Source organism: Xenopus laevis, chromosome 3L (genome assembly GCF_017654675.1).
Source record: "Xenopus laevis strain J_2021 chromosome 3L, Xenopus_laevis_v10.1, whole genome shotgun sequence".
In the NCBI taxonomy this organism is placed as follows: Eukaryota; Metazoa; Chordata; class Amphibia; order Anura; family Pipidae; genus Xenopus; species Xenopus laevis.
In genome coordinates this window covers 76368211-76393618 of record NC_054375.1, presented here as the reverse complement: position 1 = coordinate 76393618, position 25408 = coordinate 76368211, and the positions used below count along the sequence as shown (strand labels likewise).

Genomic DNA, 25408 nt, shown 5'->3' with positions numbered 1-25408 from the left:
AACAGGCTGGAACTAAAGGGAAGGCCACAAAGGCCACATTTGAAAGCTCTAAAAATAACTTTATGATGGGTAGCGACAGTGAAGACAACATTGTTAGGTGAGTGGAATCATAGCTCTAAGCAAGAGCTTAACGTAAAAGTTCATTTAAAGCTACATTTTACTGATATCTATATATGGTGCTTTTAATTATGAGCAGTGTCCAGGCAGTATGTTACAGGTATGGGACCTTTTATCAGTAGTACTCGGGACCTGGGGTTTTTACCAGATTTTTGTAATTTGGATCTTCATACCCAAAGTCATGTAAATATTAAATAAACCCAGTAGGCTGGTTTTGCTTAAAATAAGGATTCCTTATACAGGTATGGGATCCATTATCTAGAAACCCGTTTTCCAGAAAGCACTGAATTATGGAAAGGCTGTCTTCACTCCATTTTATTCAAATCTCCAAATTTTTAAAAATGATTTCCTTTTTCTCTGTAATAATAAAACAGTACCTTATACTTGATCCAAACTGAGATATAAATAATCCTTATTGGAAGCATAACCAGTCTATTCGATTTATTTAATGTTTACATGATTTTCTAATAGACTTAAGGTATGAAGATGCAAATTACAGAAAGATCCAGGTCCGTAATATTCTGGATAACAGGTCACAAACCTGCATTTTAGTTTGGATCAAGTACAAGGTATCCTTTTATTATTATAGAGAAAAAGGAAATCATTTTTTAAAAATTGGATTATTTGGATAAAATGGAGTCTATGGACCTTTCCATGATTCTGAGCTTTCTGGATAACAGGTTTCCGGATAACTGGTTCCATACATGTATTTGATTCCTATCCCTTGACGTTACAACATGAATGATAAAAAGCTGTAAAATTTGCTGGCACCCATATTTACCCAGAACTATTAGTCTGGTAACAGCACTACAATTTTATTTAAACAGAAGTCCTGCGCTTAGTAACAGCAATATGAATGTTTTAGTATAACACCAACATCATTTTTGAATTGTCTTATTGTACTAATATGTCATTATTTCCTTCAAATATTTACCCTTATGCATTTAAAATGGGCATGTTCCTGGCAAGGTGCAAAGCTGTTAAAAGAAGCAGTTTTGTTGTATTATGTTTGTACACTAGTTTGGCTTGTGTCCCAGTGCTTTGCAAACAGATGCCCATTTTGTACTCCATAACTCTTGTTTAAGGTACTAATATATACAAATATATATTGAAGATGCTTGGCAATGGCATGATGTGCCAAACACCACATACACTTTTTTGTGCTAGTTAACATGTTCCATGATAGGGTCCATTTCTATTGTCAACTTGAGTCATATGTATATAAAATGGAGATGGAATACTGATGGTATAGTGTTGTTGCTCCATGTAAAAAAACAGAAAATAGAAAAAAAATCTTCCGTTTACAGTTTTGGTGGAATCGTTTGCACTATTCTGAAACATTTACCACTTGCTAGATGCCTTAACATTTGGGGGCACATTTACTAGGCTCGAGTGAAGGTTTAGAAGGAAAAATACTTTGAATTTCAAAGTATTTTTTTTGGCTACTTCGACCATCGAATTGGCTACTTCGACCATCGAATTGGCTACTTCGACCATCGAATTGGCTACTTCGACCATCGAATTGGCTACTTCGATCTTCGACTACGTCTTCGAATCGAACGGTTCGAACTAAAAATCGTTCGACTATTCGACCATTCGATAGTCGAAGTACTGTCTCTTTAAAAAAAACTTCCACCACCTACTTCGCCACCTAAAACCTACCGAGCACCAATGTTAGCCTATGGGGAAGGTCCCCATAGGCTTTCTAGGCAATGGGAAAATCGTTCGATCGATGGATTAAACTCCTTCTAAACGTTGGATTCGAAGGATTTAATTGTTCGATTGAACGAATTGCGGTAAATCCTTCAAATTCGATTTTCGACGTTGAAGGATTTAACTTTGATGGTCGAATATCGAGGGTTAATTAACCCTCGATATTCGACCCATAATAAATGTGCCCCTTAGTATGCGAGCAGGTATTTTAAGAGGTTGTTTACATTTAAGTTTAATTTCAATAAGTTATAGAGTATTCCATTCATACCATCCATGTCTGTGTATGTCTGCATCAGTTTATTTTCAAGGCACTACCTCAACTACCCCAGTTATAATAATCTGCCTTATAATGGCAGTACTGAGTACTTTCTAAAAACGATTCTTCAATGTCCAATATATGTGAATCACATAGTATTAATGGGACATTATAATGAGAGATTACGGATAAAGAAGACATGTTTTGCCAGTACAGGTATGGGATCTGTTATCTGGAAACCCATCATCCAGAAAGCTCCACATTATGGAAAGCCCATCTCCCATAGACTCAATTTTATCCAAATAATCCAAATGTTTTAAAAATTATTTCTTTTTTCATTGTAATAATAAAACAGTAGCTTGTACTTGATCCAAACTAAGATATAATTAATCCTTATTGGAAGCAAAACCAGCCTATTGGGTTTATTCAATGTTTACATGATTTTCTAAAACCTAAGGTAAGAAGATTACAGATTAAAGAAAGATCCATTATCTAGAAAAGCCCCAGGTCCTGAGCATTCTAGATAATAGGTCCAACAAAATTACAGAAAGATCCGTTATCTGGAAACCCCCAGGTCCCAAGCATTCTGGATAACAGGCCCAATACCTGTAATTCATTGCTTTGGCATTTCAGTTTGTGAATGAAGCTCAGTTTAGATTTTATAGCTTGGTGAATCCAAGTGAATGTAAACCTTATTTATAAATATAGTTAAAGTTTATTTTTGCATCTCTGGTAAGCATTGCTGGTAGATGCCGTGTTGTATATTTAGAGCAGAACAACAAAGTATTTTTATGTTTTGTTTCTTAACATCCCCTCATTAATATTTTCTTTTTACCACAGATATTCAATTTGGTTGGTATGTCTTTAGAGAAAAGTTACACAAAACATATCTTTATCAAATAGTGAGTGATAAATAAAAACTTTTACTTTTATATTTTTTTAATATTTTTTTTCATGTTTCATTTTTCTTAAAAGCTCTATAAGAAAGTTTGCCAACCTCCTAATTTGATACAATTTTCAGAGAAATGCCAGCAGATATATCAGTTAGAGCAGTTGTGCTGTTACAGACCGTATTAAAGCTTGGTGGGAGCTGTGCTCCTAATGCTGCTGCTGAGCCATATATCAACTAATGTATTCAATTGAATACATTATAAAGCACTGTCTAGGCTTTTTTATTTCCAGCCCTTGAACACCTGTTTTATTGTTTTCATGTGAAGCAAACATAATTTAATCTATTCAATATCCTTCAATGAGCTTGAATGATCCACTGTTTTTATATTTGACCCATTTTTTGTACAGTAGGAAAGAAAGAAAAATCAAGATCATCTTTATGTCATCTAAATTTCTTCCTGAATTATAAAACTACCAATTAGAAAACACTTGAGAACTTACCGCCAATAGATCAGAATACCCACAAGCACCACAAGACAGATAAAGGTGAGGGATGAGACGACAACAAGTGGGATTACTGTCTTCTCTGACTCCAAACCTTCTGCTAGACCAACACGAGATTCATGGCTACTATTACTTGCCTCTGTAGTCAGACAAAATGAAAATCATCTATATTTACTTGTTTCAGCAAAAGCACTTCATAACACAGCTAATTGCCCAATTACACCCATCTTTAACAAATGGTAGTAATAGTTTTGCATCAGAAATTGTACTTTTCATGGCGGTAATAATAATGTTATACTTTTTCTGCTAATACAAGGGGAAAAGCATGGGGTCGCTTTATTGAGAGCACTGAAAAGGGGGAAAAGAACAATTTGGAGATTATGTAAAAGTATTTTTATTACTGTTGTTGTCTGATCTTTTGCCTGATAATTTAATAATCCCAATAATAATTGTTGTACACAGTATTTAATTGAACTATGTACTGTTACTTATAGGCACCTTTATCTACAAATAAATATAATGATATGGCCACAAATTATGCTTTACAATATAAGACAAGTAGGTTTGAATCTGTAAATAAACTAACTTTTTCCACCATTGTGTGCTCTGACATATTATTAAGGAACCACTATAGCTATTTTTAATTGTCCCTTTATATTTGTCAGATGACATTATTATGAGGAACAGTTATTGGGTATTATTTGCCTCAAGCTTCTATAATAGTGTTATGGGCTTACCTTTCAATTCATTTTAAATAAGCCTTATTTATTTGATAACTGAAATTCTACAAACCTCCTTAGCAGTAGTGTGACTTATTTATGTAAACAAAATTATGAATTCCAGTAATTGAATATGACTTTTTAAAAATAACCTTCTCCTCAATACCTCTTAACATATACCCTTTCAAGACTTCGGTAGAGCTGCCCCTTCTGTAGAATTCTCTTTCACATTCCATCAGATTTTTTCTCAATCTCTTTTCCATTAAACAATGTCTTAAAAGCCTAACCTCATCTATTAGTATTCCTACATATTCCTCATCCTATATTATACAGTATAAGCCACTGCCACCTGGTACGTGCAATACTCAGTGCCACATCTCTCATTCCTGATCTTGGTTCATTAACCCCATAACATATGTCTCATGCCCTTTTCATTTTTAGACTGTAAGCCCTACTAAGCAGGGCCCTCTTTACCTCCTATTTCAGTCAGTATTTGTACCTAATCTGTATGTGTGATGTGAAGTCTATGGATATTATTATTAATAATAATAATAATAATAATAATACTAATAATACTATTACTACTAAAAATAAATGCTCCAATCTAAACAACAACAGTTACCACCCTATTAGTGATACCATATAACATATTTTCCCAGTTCTTAGGACAGTTCAAATGAATTGGAGTATATTTTAAAATCTTTCCCTGTACATTTTTTTTGCCTTAATTTGGCAACCCCTGGTCATTACATATATCTCTTCATTTTATTCTGTGGACTGTGTCTTTACTACTGCTGTTGAACTGCTCATGCATCACGACAGGGGTTGCATTTCAATAACAGCAGTGACTAAAGATAATGTACAATTCTTATTTGGATTAATATTCAAAGGAAATAATAGTATACTATTATATATGTATATATATATCTATATATAGATATATATATATATATACAGTATATATATATATTACATATTTATATAATTACATATATATATATATACATTAAATATAAAGAAAACAAATGTAATTAGATATACAGATATTTAAAGATATTTAAGCCTCTCATGGAGAGTTTTTCTATAAATTGTACAGTTTTGTAATTATATGCTGTTTGTTATAATATAACATATTCATATGATTATATTTGCTAATATATCATATTAATTATAATAATATATGCAATATCAATATTATATATTTATATATATATATATATATATATATATATATATATATATATATATATATATATATATAGATAGATAGATAGATATATATAGATACATTAAATATAAAAAAACTGATGTAATTAGATATACAGCTATTTAAAGATATTTAAGCCTCTCATGGAGAGTTTTTCTATAAATTATGCAGTTTTGTAATTATATGTTGTTTGTTCTAATATATCATATTCATATAAAATATGCAATATCAAATTATGCTAAAGTATATTGTATCTATCTTATAAAGTAATATTACGGGGCACATTTACTAAGGGTCAAAGTGAATTTGAAGTGAATTTTCAAATTCAAAAACTTTGAATTTCAAAGTAATTTTTTGGTACTTCGACCATTGAATAGGCCAAATTCGACTTCTATTCGAATTGAAAAAACTTTGAATATTCAACCATTCGAAAATCGAAGTACTGTCTCTTTAAAAAACTTCGAAATTTGACCCTTAGTAAATGTGCCCCTACATATTGTACAGACATCCAATCTTCTGTCCAGTATAGGTATTTACATTTGTGAGTAGGAACAGGGACAGAATTTGGGTCCTTCCCCTGATTCCTGACTAAAAACAGAGATTTTAAGCAATAACCATGAGTTTTCATTTAAAAAAACATACAATGCTACCTGAAGCTCATAGCACATACACACCAGCTAAATACATTTAGCATTTCAAATATTTGTAATAGTTTAAAATATTAAGGCAATTCATGCACACAAGATTCCACACAAACATGATCAACAAGCGCACTAAAGCCAATCTCTATATATAAATATATATATATATATTTGCAGCAGTTCATGCAGTTCCTATCTTGCCACACAAATGAGAGAGCAGCCTGTGTATAGTCATGGCCTTCAGTTTTCTAGTACACATCAAGTTGGATATTTGGCTTTTTTGTACTGTTCAGGGGAAAGTGACTGTCTTCATGAACAATGACAATTTTTTCATTGTTATATGATTATGTTTTGTTGCTAAGTTTCCAAGGAATGCGAACTGTTATCCAGAAACCTGTTTGTCAGAAGGCTCTCTGAATTACAGGAAGGCCATCTCCCATAGGATACATTTTTAAGCAAATAATTTTAAAACCTATTTTCCCTTTTCTCTGTAATAATAAAACAGTATCTTGAACTTGAAGCTGCATGAAACCATTTGGCAGCAAAACAGTACTATTGGGTTTATTATTTAAATTCTGAATAATAGACCCTATACATTTTGTTGTGACATTAGCATTATATATTCTGTTCTAGGATTGTCTAAAAACACATGAAGACTTTTAGGGGAATGTAATAAAAGTCGCAAAGAGCAATATAATTAGCACAAATAATAATAAATACATTTCACAATGTAATACTCTTCCTTAAACTGTTATTACATTGCAAATTTTATGTGTCGTAATCTTTTGAAGCAGACCTAACTTTTATGTGTCGTAATCTTTTGAAGCAGACCTAACTTTTTCAGTAAGAAGTCTTATTACATTCACTGCGCATTGGCGCAAACTATAAAATTTGCAAACATTCGCTAAACAGTTTCTGGGTTCACAAAAGCTATATTAAATTTGTGCAAAGGAAAATTTGTTCGCAGAAAGGCATAACTTTTTGCATTGCGAATATTTTTTCCAATACTGACTTTTTTATTCTCCCCTTAGGATATTGTGGTCTAAAACCACATTAACCACACTTCTGTCATTTATATATTTTATATATATATATATATATATATATATATATATATATATATATATATATATATATGTATATATATATATATATATGTATATATATATTATCTGACTGCTGATATTTGCATTTGTCACTATCCTGTGATTGATAGATTTTAGAAGTAAACTTTTAAAAAACCTGAATGTAAAATTGCTCAGGGTGCTTTTCTAAGCATTTTTGCAACTTACATTATTTAATATTTTTTTCCATTACAGAGTTGTGTCCCAATCAGAGTATACCACAAAAGTGTAAATATATGAACATTGTATAATAAATCTCAAAAATCTAATTCAAATTTTAAAAAAAAAACCTCAAATCGAATTTCAACAATTCCCTAGTCGAATTTGACAGTTTTGGCCATAAAAAACTAGAAAATTTGAAATTTGAATTTTAAATCCGACCCTTGATAAATCTGCCCTTAAGTGTACAGTTCTGCTGCACTTTTCCAGATTGTTCTATAGAGAAGAACTGTAACTTGCGTCATGCTGTACACCTATTTGTATTTTTTCTGTACTGTGTTTTGGGCACTGTTTTATATCACATAGGCTTAACCTGAGAATCTTTATCCCTTTAATGAAACACTAATACATATTTGTATTTATCAGGAGTCGCTGCTCTATATTATTTTATTTTTTGCAAATTGCTAATTTGCTGCCCAGGCAGGAGTGCCACCATTTCTCCTGGCAGAAACCACTACACAAAATCATGAAGTTTGTTCTTAGCTTTTTCTATGAACCAATCAGAAATAGCGGCTGAATTTAAAAATGTGCTTAGCGTGTGCTAACAAAGCCATTGCTTAACAAAGGGCCAGACTCAATTCAATGAGAAAACTTTTTTTCACTCGATTGAATCTGGCCCAAAGTGGTGTAGCTTCAACATAGAGATGACAGTTTTCATCTCTATGTTTGGTCTGGCAAATCAAGTAGATGCTGTAACATTGTTGGTGCTATCCCATATCAGCGTAGATTGTACCGTTTGCTTTATTACTATCTCTATGTATAAGTACTGTATATCTATATATATCTATATCTATATATATATCTATATCTATATCTATATCTATATCTATCTATATATATATATATATATATATATATATATATATATATATATATATATATATATATATATATATATATATATAAAATTTGAAAATTTGTGTTCTGTTTCCAGTGTGTAAGTGTGTAACTGTGTCAAATTGTGAATACAGAGGCATTCTGGTTCCCCATAGATTGTGATTCTTATTCTTTTGGAAGATTATTCCTGTAGTGCAAATTATTAATCTCTAAGGTCCATGATAGCTAAAGATGGCACACATTTTCCAAATTTATTTCCAAATAATGCATTCCAGAAAGGAAAAAAAATTGCAATTGAGAGGGTTGTTAGGGCTCAGTACTGCTCATGAGCTCTAACACCCTACAGACACATTCATCTGCATTGATATATCTGTCAACTTGTAAACCCTTTCCTGACTGTTAGGAACTGAAAATACTAACCGAAATTAAGTCAAATTATTTTTTGGTCGAATAGGTTCCTTTTCGATCGAATCAAAGGAATAACACATTCGATCGAATTCAATTGGAATGTTTCCCCAAAAAACATGATTTGATTTTTCAAAGTCCACCAATTAAGTCCAGGAGGCCCCCCATAGGCTAAAACAGCAATACGGTAGGTTATGAGAATGGTTGAAGTCAAATTTTTAAAGAGACAGTACAATCTAATTTGGACTATTCCCCAGTCGAAGTACACATTTGAAAATTCACCTTAACCTTTGATAAATCTGCACCTAAGTGTGATAACCATTTAAACATTAACCCCAATAGGATTCTTTTGCCACCAATATGGATTCATGCAGCTTTGTTAGGATCAAGCACAAGGTACTGTTACCTTTTAACCGAGAAAAAGAAAATAACTTTTAAAAATTAGAATTATTTGCTTAAAAATGGAGTCTATGGGAGATGACCTTCATTTGGAGCTTTCTGGATAATGGGTTTCCAGATAACCTGTATGAATTTTATTTAAACCTCAATATGATCATATTATTTAACTAAATGTGTCTATTCCAAAAGTTACCTTGTTTTAGGTTTTAATTTCTAATAATGTATTTGCATTTATTATAAGCACATACTAGCCTGCTATATCCACATATTACACCTTAACTAACATGTGCTTGTTAACAGGAAGCACAGGAACACTCCAATATCTTAATGTATAACAGAAAGAAGGTAGGAGAGGGAGGAGTTGTTTATTGTGAATATTGCAACCTGGATCAACTTGTTATTGTGGAAGCCCTAAATCCTGAGCGGTTGTTGTTTTGGCCTGTTTTTATAGACCATACACCAGGGCTGGGGGTTGAATGGGTTGAATGGATTAAGCATCTGCTGGTCAGAGCACAAACTGCATTGTTTGCTGGAAGGCTGTACAGTATGTATTCTTTTGCTAACAGGAAACACTTAAAAATGAATTCCCTCCACAAAGGGGTGGGCTAACAATGCCCACACTGTTAATTGGGAAAACAAAAGTATTTTTTTGAGGAAAAGCACCCTAGCGATTTCTCTAGGCGGTATTTCCCAATGTAAATGCTGGGTCACACACAAGCACATAATGAGTGAGTACATTGGTTTGTTTATTATGCACATGTGTGATGTAAGATTGTTTGATCCATCTCCCGATCATGCATGCATATAGCATTTGAGCTAGGAAGTTTACTTTTGGTGGGGGTGCTCTTCTGCAAAATAATTTCTGCTGAGCAAAACTAATAACTATACAGTCAATACTTGCAGTGGTGGGTTGCTTTCTCACAGCTGGTGCATGTCATGGGCCTTCCAGCATCATCAGAAGTTTGCAGCTTACATTTAGATCATGTTCCATGCAATAAACCACCAGATACTTACTCACTTCAGTCTTAAACCCTGGCCTATAGTCTCCGACAAATATCACTTAGGGGTTCAGGATATACCCCCTAAATGGAGGCAAAATGTATATGTAATAGGTTCCCTTCAAGACTGCAAAGGGAAAAGTCAAGTAACATTTTTGTTATGGTAAAAATGTCACAGGTATGGGATTCTTTTTTAATAATGCTTGGGACCTGTGGCCCTTTCATAATTTGAACGACTATGCTCTAAAGCTATTTAAAAAAATTAAAATAGCATTGCTGTATTTCAGAACATTCTGGAAAAAGGGTTTCCAAATAGACTTCAACAGCATTCTACTGCCTGGTAATGGAAGCACAAGTTTCTAATTGCTCCAATGTATATGTTTTTGAAACTACTAGTTTTAAGTCCCAACAGGCAGGTGCAAACATTTTGCATACAGTTACTTTTTTTTTTTTAAACTGCAGATTTTTAGCCTGTTTTAAATTACCCCCTCTATCATGCAGACAATGAAGTCTTTGTGATTTTGCAGACTGACAGAACAACATCTACTTGCTATGTTGTAGCATGAAGATGTGATTAGATGTGTATGCTGTTGGCAGCAGTTTAACAAGCAGCAAAAAAGTATGTTTGGGAACAGTAATTGGGAATGGAAATTTGTAATGAAATGAGAGGGGCCACAATTAGTGATGGGCAAATAAATTTGCCAGACACTAATTGGCGGCAAATTTTTGCACAAAAATTGTTGCTCGTTAAAATTGTCAGGTGCATAAAAATTGATGCATGGCAAAATTATTCGGACGCCCATTGACTTTAATACATTTGGACCAAACAGTCATGCGTATAAAACAGTCGATTGCGGCAAAATGATTTTGACATCGACTTTAATTCGTTTCGCGAATTTCGCAGTAAATTCACACCACAGATCCATCCATCACTAACCTCAATATGTAATGAAATGCTGCTGCTACACTGAGTGTCATGAAATGCTAGGGGTTCATCCAACTGTGCTTAACATATCAGTACATTCTAAAGTATCTTAACCGACCCCTTTGTGAAGATATAGAACGCAGGCATAGGTGCGTACTTAGTAAAAGGTTATGGTCACATCATATAGTAGTGTGGGATAAAACTTCTTGTATCAAAATCATATTAATCTTTTAAAATAGAATTAATATATAAAAATAGAATGAACATTAAAACAGTTTTGGTCCCACACTTCTGCATGATGTGCTTTTAACCCGTATGAATCTCTAAGTACCGACCTACACATGTAAACTATATCTAACTAAAGGTGTTGTTTTGGGGTGCAATGTGTCTGCTTGGATTGCTGGGGCGGGGAGTTCACAACATCTTGCCATCTGATAACAGAGGGGTACTCAGACTTATACGCAATTGGATTGTTATATATTGCTCTTATGTAGATCCAGTAGGTAGAATTAGCTCTTCAATATAAATTGTGCTACAGGACATAAGAAGCAATAATAATGCAAAATGCATTTAATAAAACATATACCCAGTTAAAAATACACAAACACACACAGTTGAGTAGAATTACTATGGATATTGCATAAGTCTCCAACTGTCCATTCCCAGCAGTAGCCAGTGTGTTCCACTCTGTAGCAATTCCAATACAAATTCCAGCAGCACTCCGGTAAGGTGAAAAATTTTTTATTTGTGCAAATGAAGCAACGTTTCGGGCATAACCAGCCCTTTATCAAGCTTAACACCAGTGTAACATTTATGCCTTTATATACCTCAGTAGGGGGAGGGGAGAACAAATACAGGTCAACCTCATTTAGTTAAATAAATAGCATTGGTGTGTATTCTGGATCCAGGTGGTTTGAATCGAGAATACACACCAATGCTATTTATTTAACTAAATGAGGTTGACCTGTATTTGTGCTAAGTGTAACATTGTTTTGTATCTTTTTGTTTGTAGATTAATACAGCTCGTGCTCTGGGAATGGCTGTGTTTCTCAATACATAGGCATTTTCGGCGCAGGACTAGAGCACAAAAATTGTGAGTAGTGATTTTAATGTATGTTGCAAGATTTCTGGTTAAGCAAACCATATTACTGCAAGTTGCAGAGTTTTAATGGACACTGGACACTTTGGACACTTTGGTGTTTTGGATTATATATGAACAAAAGGTACTTGAATATTTATTATGTATTTTATGGATTTTTATATGTCATAAAGGGTTAAAATAAATTTTATCACATGGGAGGAGGAAATGTGTTCTCCCCTCCCCCTACTGAGGTATATAAAGGCATAAATGTTACACTGGTGTTAAGCTTGATAAAGGGCTGGTTATGCCCGAAACGTTGCTTCATTTGCACAAATAAATTTTTTTCACCTTACCAGAGTGCTGCTGGAATTTGTATTGGAATTTGTACTGGACCTGGGCAGACAGAGTCGCAGCTGGCACCCGACGCTTCAAAAAGCGGTGAGATTGATTGTGTAGCACTACACTCTATGCTTGTGTTTCCACTCTGTAGCAGGTTCCTAGTGTGGGCTCACCTTGATGACATCAGAGTCTGAAGCATTCAGTCTAGATGACTAACAGGCCTCTGAAGAAGACAAAACACTCCAGACTGTGACATCATCAGGGTGTGCTCTCAATAGGAACCACTAGTTTGCAATCAAGTCTGTATATTCAAGTAAATGGTAAGATGTTGTAAATTCTATATATTTTCTGGTAGAGAGGTACTTGCCCTTAGCATATATATCAGTGCTTATTTTTCTTGAGCGCAGGCTTCATTCTAAATGTTTGTTGGTGAAGGAGATTTATTTATTCAAAGAGAAGTGATTTTGAGCTGACAGGAGATCTGACTGTGGGATCTTGGCACTACTTTTGACTGGACAGGAATGGGGCAGTCTAGACAGTGTAATAAAGAGCTATGGGGGAAACAGTGTCATGATGGGGGCCAGATTGTGTCATGAAATACCATACTGTAAGAATCATGAAAGTCTGGTGCCACAATGTATCATGGAATCATGGGGGCCAGTCCAGAAATACTGAGGAGAAGACTATGCCATGAAATGATGGGGCTGCTGGCAGCTTATAAAATTTGTGATGGCTAGACTGTGCCATGAAATCCTGTGGGCAATACTATCAAAAAAGCTGTGGGCTGGGAGCCACATTATGTCATAAAACTACTGGTGCCATACTTTGAGGTTCATTTATTTCTAAGGGCTGCGATGTATCTGTCATTACATAATGGGGCCATTCATACACGTGAGTAGGTGGGCTTTGTATCATAGTGATTACTTATTTTTCACATGCCCCACATACCACCAACCCCTATGTACACTTATACAACAAATTTACACATGGGCAGTTAAACTTAGCAACCAATCAGGGATTTTTTTCAGCCAGCTGCAGGTATAACAATGAATGCAACAATTAGATTGATTAGCATGGGTTTGCCCAGTGTTGATAAATAACCCCCAGTATGTTAATGGGGTATCTGTTATTCACTGTGAAGAATATATTATGTTTCTTGCACTAAAAGCCTTTGTTTGCATTATGCATAAAGCTTTTTAAACTGTTCAGGACAAGGCGCTGCAGCGATAAGGCGAATTGCGAAACACGCCTCAAGCAGCAGCAGCACAAAACAAGTTGCCAAGGGCGGCTAAAAGACGCTCCTGGTAACTCTAAGAGCCAAGTTTCCATTTTTTAAAAATGATTTATTCTGAGCTCTCTGGACTAGCGATGCGCCCCACCAGGACCCACTCCTTCGCAGGACAGGTTAGTCCTGGGGGGCCAACAATACAGGAGCCACTTCACGTCACTCCTGATATAGAATTTGGTATATGAAGGCACTACTGCCGTAACACTTACATTTACAGTATAACATTGTCTTAGTTTTTATAAGTTGAAATACAACTTTTCCTAAACATTAACATAGGATTGAGCATAGTGGCAGCTAATATGATTTTTGCAAATGGTAACACCATTAAGGAGTACAAAAAAATAGATATAGCATAGTTAAAATATGGCTCCAGCTCAAAGCACCCTCTACTGCTGAGTTTACCCTATGCAGTGCTGCAGATCTAAATAAGTCACATTGCTTGATAGAATTCTCTGTGCTAAAATGTACCCCTTGCCCAACACATGGACCACCCAAACCCACTTTAGTAGCAGTATGCACAAAATGTCTCTGTCTTAAATATATTGATAATGGGTTGAGTGCAGAGGACTCTTGTCTATATGTATTTTGTGGTCACACCCTCATTGCACCCCCGCCTAATGGTTTTAAAAATTAGTGGTGAGCACAACTTTCCCTTGTTTGTTATAGTCACCCAAACCCACCACAGAGGTAAGATGGGGTCTAGTTAGGCGGCATTTATGTGACAGCTGAGTCAAAGTACTTTTGGATTAATGTAATAAAATTTACTACTGCTGTTGTGAACCCAATCAGCAGGTAGCATTTACTGGTCAACTGTTCAAAAACAAACATCTGCTCAATTATCATGGGTTTCTAGACCTGAGCAAACGTTGTACCTTTATTAGTCATTTAGGGGAGCTTCTTTATGAACATAATTATATTGTGCACCAGTCCAGCAAACTCTAGCAACTAACCAGCAAATTGCTTTGAAGCATCTATTGTGAGTTACTGGGCGCAAATACCTGATTGTTTGCTATGGGTTACAGCATTAATGCAAAAACCCAGTGTCAGAAAATAAGCCCCAATCAGTTTTAATTTCAACAAATCAATTTTCATGCCTCCCTTCCCTTTTTAATGTGCCTTTACCTGTCTCTCTGGTGCTATTTTGGTCCTGGTTCTCTATTACGTCTACTGTACTTCTTATTTTAACCTCATCCCTCGACATCACTATTTTTACCATGTCTCTTGTCCAGTTGTTTTCCATAAGCACCAGACAGCATATCACCTATGGCCGGAACCACTTACTTAGTATATCATTAGTTCTATGTCTACAATTTTTCATGATGTAATATCTGTATCAGTTTAAATCTTAGATATATTCTGAATCAACTGATTGTATAGTAGCAGGTCTCTGTTAATAGAATATGAAACAAGTAAAGCTGCCATGGTTTGTGTAAATAACTATAACTTTATATTTTACACACCTATGTGGAGTATTACTCATTGAGTACCTGCTCCTATACAACTAGCTGGATCTGTTCCTTTATCTGAAGGCTAACAGAGGTACACCTAAGCCTCCCTTTGACTGCAGTGAGTTTCTGTCGAGACTAATATTATGTTTAGATATATTCTGGGTCACTTTTAAAAGACTGCACTATATAATGGGTCTAAGTTGATGTTGTAAGATATGATATCCATACCAGCACATTTAGGGACATATTTATATATAACAGAACAGTTTCAATATGCTTAATCAGAATTACTATAGTTTTATTCTCATTAGGTCTGTATTTTATACACATATCCATTAGATTGATTTCATTGATTGGAATGGAAATTATTAAAATGGCTAAGCTGCTGCACTCCTGTGTTTTTTCTGTACATAAGGCCATAACCATTAGGAGTCTTGTGGCTCTTCCTCAACAGCAATAAATATACACAGACTAACTCACTTCTACATATTAAATGGTTCAGTGCTGATGGTTGATAATGGCTGAGAGACTGCTCATGACCAGTGGCATAACTAGAAAACAGAAAATCAATTTAATATGAATGGTAAGTTGACCTATTCTACCAAGATATATTAAATTTGCTCAATAATTAGGGCCTTTCTGTGCCCTTAACCCCCAGGGCCCTCTGCAACCACAGGGTCTGCTTTCTCTGTAGTTAAGCCTCTGCTCATGACATGAATGTTGTTATTTCACAAACAAAAGAAGCAATCTCTAGTATTTGGCATTGCAGTGGCATGCGACTAAACATGAACTTATTACCTTAACATACGATACAGAACATGCATTCGGCACGGTTTACAAACAGCAATATGCGGTGGAGACCCACCTTGATTAGAAACATCTTCAATTCATCATAAATAAGGATAGGAGTCATTGGGCATTTGTCAGTGGGGAGAAAAAGCAGATCATAACTGTTCTTATTTATTTAATAGGGTAAGTGGAAAATGTGCATGCAGCCTAACATGCATAGGAGTTCTCTGGTGCATGCAGTCGTGTATACAGAGCCAAGGTTTCAGTGCCCAGGTAACATCCAAGTTACGTGCTACTATAGTCTGAAACAGGGTGCACTCAGAGGTCTTATAGAAAATACTTTAAGGGAGACAGTCATCACCCATTTTATCATAATACTATTTAATTTTGAATGGATTTCTATTATATTTGCTACACTAGAGGTTTACATTTGATATGTCAATGCATCTGTTTACTTTCTTCAATGCATTTCTATACTTCCTTATCTCTTTCTCACTCATAGTTAAATTAGTAACAACACAACCAAACAGCAGCGCAATTATAATGAGGCTTTCAGATGTACAGGAACCGATTTTCTGTGGTGCACCGGCTCTGGTAGCATACACTAATTTGAAAATGAAAATAATTAAGAGTTCCAGAAATTGCATTTGATACTCTGTACTCTGATGGTAGGGGGACAGAATCAAAAAATCTTTTTGGGCCTTTGCTTCACAGCTGAAACGGGTGGGAAGCGTTGTGGGTGAAGGGGTGGTTAATCGACGGAATCTGCTTCATTTGGGGTAGAATTTAAACGCTTATGCGTAATACACCTAGAATATAATAACTCAGTTTGAATAAGTGCACAGTGGGCCAATTTTTGGCACCACTCGCTATTTAGCTGCCTCTATGATAATAGGAGGGTGCCTTTGAGGGTGGATGTGGTGATGGTAATATCCATGCCTGCAAACGATCATTGCAAGTTTAGCTCAATTCACATCTTATTAATCGAGACCAATTGATACCCATTAACATCTGTATACGCAGATTGGCAGGCGGGGTGGCTACCCATTGGGTAGAAATACCGAGTCTCACAAGCGACTGCTTAATGGTTAATGGTTAAATAATTAAGACTAACTGGGACTGGCTTGCCAAAGTTGACAGGTGGGCTGGTTATCCGTTGATAGCCCTATATTCACCTTATGCTCGGCAATCATTGCCTAATTTGGGTTCTATGTCTCCTTGTTCCTAACTTCATTTTAAATGTTCTTCTGGATGTATGGTTGTAACTAATTTATCAGTAAAAGTTAAGTTTTAAATAATTTTGTTCCCTGAGTCATCGGATTCTTTGATGGGGTGGTGCAACCTAAGGGTTAATCTTTTTCTCTTTCGTATTATCTCTGATGGTGGTATCCTGTTAACTTTCCATATTTCAGTAGACTGCCCTTTCTAAAGTATATCTTTGTGTTCCAGTAATCATAATTTGCTGTATATCTTCATATACAGGTATAGGACCTGTTATCCAGAATGCTTGACCTGGTGTTTTCCAGATAATGGATCTTTCCATAATTTGGATCTTCATACCATAAATCTTAAATAAGATTTAAACATGAATTAAACCCAGTAGGATTGTTTTGCCTTCAATAAGGATTAATTATATCTTCGTTTGGATCAGGTACAAAGCACTGTTTTATAATTACAGAGAAAAGGGAAATAGTTTTTTAAAAAATTCTGTATTATCTGGAGTCTATGAGAGACGGCCTTTCCGTAATTCGGAGCTTTCTGTATAGCGGGTTCCCAGATAACAGATTCCATACCTGTACTGTAGTTAAAGTAAACAGTTTTAAGTATATATCAGATTTGTTAAGGATAGTTTCAGTGTTAGCCGCATTTCAGCAAACTTACATAGTTGAGACAATATTTCAGTGAGACAAATTGCAAGATATGAATCTTACATATACTGCCCCATTTATGTAGGTATTTTTATATAAATCCTAAGCCAGACAAAGATGATTAGCTGAGCCAGCAGGAATCTAGATTTCTTACATTTCCAATCTAATGAACTAAATGTCATATTATCCTAGTAAATACCTCCCGCAGAGCTCCAGACTTTTTTTGTTCTGAAACAATGACATGGAGGGGGCTGACTAACACGTAAGACTATATTTGATGCAAAAGTATAAAACAATGCTTTCTTATACGTGAAAATTAAATGATACAGATGTAAAAGATACATAAATCTGTACACATCTGTGACGTACTGTCTCTACAAATTGGTTGCTCAGTGATACAGAACAGGAATGTTTGTGAATATTAACTACCACTCATCTTCCCGGGCACGGTCAGAAATACAGTATATTATATATTTTTCATTATAGATTTCATTTTTACCACTTAATCTGTTTAAAAATGTATCAAGCTTATTTGAAAAACATATATTTAAATATATACTATAAATATGAATACATTATTAGATAAATAAAAAATATAATTGTACACCTAAGATTCTGTAACAAGTTTTATATACCTTTATGTGCAAATATCTTTTTTGTGTGGAAAATATTGCCCTCTAGTGTTTATTCTTATGTACTGCAAAATATCCCACTCCTTTTGTTTAATTTAATTTACAAAGTCCATCCATGGAACAAGGGAGTTCAATAGCTCTCAAAACCCCAAAATAAAAATATATATAAAAAAGTGCCTGATATCTATTACTAGTTGATGCTCTTATTTATTTCTATGATATGAAGGGAAGAAATAAGCAGCATAAGAACTGGAAATAGTTACTATTATTAATGTGAATTGACATAATAGTCACATACAAATGTGTATTGCACAATATAATGTATACAGACATAACTTGTAATGAAATGTGTCTATAAAACTCAAAGTAAAAAAAATGTTGTATGGAATAAAATTTGTATGACACATCTGATACCTTTAACTCAAAATCACAAAGACATTAATGAGCTCCTGATGAAATTGACCCTAGTGTGTTAGTGTGCTGTGTGAATGTGATAGCGATCTGCTCCACTGGGGCACAGACTGATATAAATTGTGAACAATTTCTGTAAAACACTGCATACACTATATAAAAAAAGGATAATAATGCATTCTTTCAGAGAGCTTTATGGACTACATTTCAGTAAGGAATATTTTTTATAATAAACTATATGTTTTCATCCAGTTAATAACTAAACCATTCTGTAATCTGGACGTTATACAGTTTGTGATTAAGTAACCTGGGTACAATGCCATGGGCTCCATTTCTGCTAGAACTAGTAGACCCCAGACATTAGTTCTGTAAAGTTTAGACTAGTTTGTTGTGCAGCAACAGGTTTCTTTATTAGCAAAGCTACCAAAGACATCTTCTTCATTCCTCTAAAAAAACCTGCAGGGTTATTTCTGATGGGAGCAGACCTCTAACCTTACCATTTCTTTAATATAAATGATAGTAATAGGGAGTTGTGTCTGACTTATGAGTTAGCAGCACATAATACCATCTGAGAAGATACACATATGCAGGACTTCAATAGACCTTCAAGAAAAGTTTCCTTCTATTTATGCTTACCTAAGGTCAGAAGATCAAGCTGGTATGGCTTTTTAGTTTCCCAATCTGCAGTGAAACCCTTAAACTGGCATGTTTACTCTGACAGGGCAATAGAATAACAATATATATATATATATATATATATATATATATATATATATATATATATATATATATATATATATATATATATATATATATATATATATATATATATATATATAGATATATATATATATATATATATATATAGATATATATATATATATATATATATATAGATATATAGATATATAGATATATAGATAGATATATAGATATATAGATATATAGATATATAGATATATAGATATATAGATATATAGATATATAGATATATAGATATATATATATATATATATATATATATATATATATATATATATACAACTGATATTCTTATTTTTTTAGCTACCCATGACATTTTGGTAATGAGCTAGGTCCTATGCAAAATTCACTTGTGCTAATTTAATATATAGTAACTAAAAGCAAACAGTAGTCTGTATTTCATCAAGTAACCATAGCATGCTGCATGCACCTGTATGTAACAATTGGTTGCATCCTTGTTACATTCTTCAATGCATTTACAGTAATTGATTAATTGAGAAGCATAGGAAAGCAAAGCAGGAAAGACCCCATCGCAAGAGCACACACAAGATGTTTTGAGAAAAGTGAGACATTAACCAAGTTTGATTAAAGGAAGCGCAAGCTATGTTAGAAATCAGTTTAGCTGCTCATGTTTAATTACCATGTTTATTTTTGAGACATCAGTTACATTGAAAAAAAATACTATCTAGCTCAAAACAATACTTAATCTAATGCCGTGCAGTCATATGAAATGGAAAGCAGACTTACCATTGACATGCCTAGTCTGCTGTTTTGAAAAAAAAATCTGTTACTTTTCACATTGTATTCCAAAGTTGCAACAACCCTGGATGACATGAACTATGTGATTTGTTCTTGTCTCAAACACTTTTCTCTATATTCCATAACAATGTGGTAATACTACTATAAAGACCAAAACAAAAAAAATCGGAAATGTTTTACAAAACCATGAAATACTTTTGTTGAGAGGATCAAGCAATTGCACCCTTCTGGATATCCACCACTAACCTGCCTCAGACACGTTGACTACTGGTGAACGTTCACTAGTAACAGATGGGGGTGATGTAATTTCAGATCCAGGAGTTAAATCTGCTTTACCTGGCTGAATTGCAACCTCATAGTTTTTGTCTCTGTCATTAATATCAGAAAAACTGAAATCTGTGGAGGTTTCGTTATCACAAAGGCTATCAGATGTGCTTGGACCAGAACCACTCTCTTCATCAGTAAGCACAGCCCAGGAGCTTGATTCAGATGTATTTTCCAGAAGGGTATTACGAGTCTGAACACGAGTTTCCGGTGCAGTGAACTGGATGTGCTTCTGTCCAGTGCTGCTCGTTGGCATTGTTGTCGATAAAAAGCTCCCTCGTTCCATATCAGAATCTATATTACTGTCTACTGCAGCAGTTGAAAATGCACTTCCTTCTTCAGATTGCTCAGAATATTCACTTAATGTTTTATTCTTCAGAATTGTTCTGTGTACACTATTGTCAGCTATCACATTTTCTTGGGCTTCTGTATGTGATGTGGAATATGTGCTGGCTATAATAAAACCATCATCTACTACAGAAGGCCCCATTTTGGTGTTAGAGCTGACAGTAGGTAAGATATCAGAGGATGTTTGGGATGTAGCGGTTAACATTGTTAATGTGCTAGGACTCTCACTGTTTGGAAAACCAGCTGTAACAGAAACATACACAGTTGGTAAAAGAAGATAATTTACAGTTACATCTGTAGATAAGGAATAGGACACATCCTTGTTTTCTCTTGAAGCAGCAGGAATGCCATGCGTAGCATAGGGATAGGAAGGCAAATGATTATTTAAAGTAGTATCTTGTGTTAATGTATTGGTAGGAAGCACTGGGGTAGAAACTGCATGCAAAAAAGTAGGTTCAATATCTAAAGTTTGACTTGCCTTGTCATTAGCATATGATGTGCCAGTATTTACAGTAGCAGACAAATGAGGTGCAACATAATGGCTATGCAAGGCTGACACTGATTGCTGCAACACTGTGGACTCAACAAAATCTGGAGACAGAGCATTACCGACAGGGGTTACATATGTAGAATGCAACAAAGACTGAATAGTGGTATCAGAAGGTGTAGGCAGCAATACTGAATCAATATTAGAGGAAATATTATAAGAATTGGATGCATCATTCAAAAATTCAGCATAGGTCACATTTGAGGAAATGCTAACATCATCTGTAGACTGTAAAACATTTTGGAAAAAAAAATCACTAACTGGTTTGTCTGACACTTCATAAAAGAATTCCTGAGTTGGAGAGAGAGACATATGAGAAGAAACAGAGACAGCCGAGGCTTCAGGAAGCATAGCTTTCAGCGATATGTTGCCAGAGGTTGGAGGTAAAGTATTTATTTGCTCAACAGGTAGCAGATTTTCTGATGCTGCATTAATATCAGCATCAATACTCCTTGGAGTTAAAAAGGACAATGGAGGGGTTTCTTGTGATGATTGTTCCACCTTAAATATATAATCCCTGTCATCTGATGAAGAAAGGCCTGCCACTTCTTCATTACCTGCATGTAAAGTCACTGGGCTATAAGCAGATACAGTCTGCAGTCCAGTATTAGATTCACCTGTATAATCAGTTTTATTCACTGTCTTGTTTTCTATAAACTCATTTGTTTTAAACACATCCCCAAATGCTGAAACAGATGACACCATTTCCTGTTCTTTCAAATCATCTATCCCGTAGTTAAAAAACCCACTACCAGAGAACGTATCAGAGCTGTCCTCATTACTTAGTATAGACTGTGTAGGCTGAAGTGAAATATCTTGGACACTTACTGTACTTGGTCTATAGAATACTTCAGTGCCAAGGTTTTTAATTATTGAACCCTGGTGAAATATGGCAACAGTATCATGCACAAAGCTTTCTGAAGAAGCCATATCACTAGACAAAGGAGAGGTAAGTTCAGACACCGTGGAAAGTGCATGCATATTTAATTCAGTGTTGGGGGATTCAAGGTGAGAGATCAATTTGTTAGACTTTTTAAAGGTGTGACCCCCATGATCAAATGTCAATGTCTCAGAAGCACCATAGATAGTCTGATGTGGCTTTACATCAGAATAATATGTGTGGCTTGGCTGAAGTAATGCATTGCTTTCAGTCAAAACCAAAGAAGCATGCAAGGAGAGTGTATCTGTTGGAACTTGCGTAAACAATTCAGAGACTGTATACAGATGACGAGACACTTTACTAGCGGAAGAAGCTGAGGAGAATGCAAGCAAAGGTGTGCCATCATAGGAAGACAGGGAAGGTTCAACTGACACATCAACACTGGGAAATACAGGTGTGGCATGCAGGATCAGATCAATATCTGAAGTAGCAGGGGTAGCTTTCAGCAGCTTAGTGTCAGAGCGCAGGGGGGTAACAAGAGGAAACACTTCACTAGTGAATGAGGGTTGAAGAGGTATCTCACCATTAGAAACTGGTTGAGTTGTCTGAGACAGCGTTGCCTGAGAGAGTACCTCAGTCACAGATAATTCTGAGTCATGATGTCCAAAGCTTGCAGAGACAGATTCAAGTAATACTTTTGGAGTGGAAAAAGTGATATTTGAAACCAGCGGCATCTCTTGTCCAGGAAGTGTAGCTTTGTTCACATCTTCCAAACTGGAAGCTGTAGCCTGCAGCACTGTTGTCTGCCTGGAAAACGATGTTGACAATAATTCATCCATATGAAGATTGATGGAATTAGTAGTATGTTCTTCTTCAGTAACCACAGGGACATTTGACTTAGAGGTAGAAGTTGGAATGTTATATAATTCAAATTCAGTAACTGGGGCTTTGACTTTTGATATGTCCTCACTAGTTGAAGTAAAGGCATCATTTATGTCTGAATAAGGGAGGTCTGAGGACTCTGTATTTCCCTGAGATGTAATTTCTGAAAAATATGTTGCCGATACTGTAGGTGCAGTAGAAACTGTAGAGTGATCAGAAACTGGCTTAGGATTCCTAGTTGGAATAAGAATTCTTCTCTTCCAACTTGTAGTTGTTGCATGTAATTCACTATCAGCACTGGTTTGTTCATCTTCTTCAGTAATACCTTTAGTAGAGTCAGATATGTTTAGCATCCATATTTCAACTCTGCTTTTAAAATCATTACTTAAATTAGTTGTCGCTTCAGATACAGACTGTGGCATTACAGCATCTTTCATAGATTTTCCTGAATAATCAAGAGTTGTATCACGCATTGTTTTGGTCGTAGTTTGTAAAGTGGGATATAGATAAGCTTTTAGACCATCTCTGTGTTTTTGTATTTTGTCGTCTGCTGTCTTTTCTGTAATTATATATGCATTTCCTTCAGAATAGCTTGAAGTGGTTGCTTGCCCTCCTTGTGCTTGTATTTGGTTTGTATTACTAACAGTGCTCAAACTTATTCTTGTGCTTTCATTTTCTTTTTCCTCTTCTACCTCTTCACTGTCCTGCAGAAAATACAAATTAGGGAAAATGATAGACCTGTGGCTATGGTTCTCTCTTATGTTTTCTTTCTTCCTGGCTACTTTGACATATATACATTTCTTCTCATAATCTTCCACTAAGAACTAGATTTACTAAACAACTTTGCAGAAGAGTAAAACTATATAATATATATACAAATATAACTGATGTTTTCATTACAGGACTGCTATATATTTAGCTCCGTTACAATATGCTATTCATATAGCCCCATTAATTCGGCATCCGTTTTTTAATTCCACCAGTGTTAAAGTCTATCTCTCCTCTCTCTGGATAAGAAAACAGAAGGAAGGGCATGACCAAGGCATTCACCACTGCATACATCCCCTCCATCTAACAAGAACCACTGCGTGACACTTCTTTATTGGAATGTTCCTGGCCACAGCTTTATTAACCTTACCACAGAATCCTCCAAACCTTAACATCATGTGTATGTAATATTTAACATAACCAAATTTTATTATACATTCATAACATCCGAATATAACATTGATATTGTGTAAACCCATATCCCCCTGAGCCTATATCCGTCTGCCTTTTCCTTGACCCAAGCAATATCCTCTTGCCGCAACATCCTGCTCAGAGGATACGCCGTCAGCCTTGAAACCCTTTAGAGCCTCCCCTAACTGGAGCCCACCATTAATGCTGCATAAATCGCCTGCCTCTGATTTCCCCCGATGGTCAACCACCTTAGGGGTTAAACCATCACATCATGAGTATGCCTCTCCTAGCGGCCCAGTTTTAGTTCCCAGCAGACTGACAAGGGCCCACCCCTTTCTGCTGTGACTATTATCTCAACTAGGTTAGATTTGCCATAACCCCCACGTCCAGATCTAACCAAATACCCCTCAACCCTCTTGACCACTCCTGTAAATCTCTTCTAAGGGAGGGCGGGTGGGAAACCTCTCTTCTCTCCCCTACTATCAAATGGTGGCACTCCTCAATTACATTAGCACTAAAATGGCCACCAGTGCCCACCCTTAGGCTTAACCACCCCCTTTCCCCTAACCCCTCCAATAGGCTCGTGCCTGTGTTAAGCCCGGGTCATGATGCCACTCCTCCTATCCTTGTTGCTATCCATGGCATTACTTTACTTTCATACAGTGTAAGCAACATGGATGATTCTGGCACTGCATATTATAAGAAATGTTGGGGATTATTTACCAAGCCCAGGGGCAGATATAAGCAGCACAAGAGCATGAATAGAGCACTACTAAACACAGGCAGCTCTGTATTTATGGAAGTAGCTGCAAAGCAAAACACAGAGATCTGTGGCAATTCATCAAGGGAGTGTTCATTACACTTTGCACCCTGCCTTCTGTTGGCTCTCATTTACCAAATGTAGATACAATGCAGG

The 25408-nt window shown here is 35.4% G+C and overlaps 1 protein-coding gene across 5 annotated transcripts in view; it reads right to left on the bottom strand.

Moving 5' to 3' along the window:
- The window catches only part of ptprz1.L (protein tyrosine phosphatase, receptor type Z1 L homeolog), a 113170-nt gene that overhangs the window by 28533 nt on the left and 59229 nt on the right, over positions 1-25408 (bottom strand). For 2 of the 5 annotated variants that reach the window (XM_041585029.1, XM_041585030.1), the window contains exons 12-14: positions 23015-24017; positions 20579-21247; positions 3479-3620 (exon numbers count right to left, since the gene is read on the bottom strand). In XM_041585029.1, coding sequence (XP_041440963.1) covers positions 3479-3620; positions 20579-21247; positions 23015-24017 — 1814 coding nt within the window. 5 annotated transcript variants of the gene reach the window in all.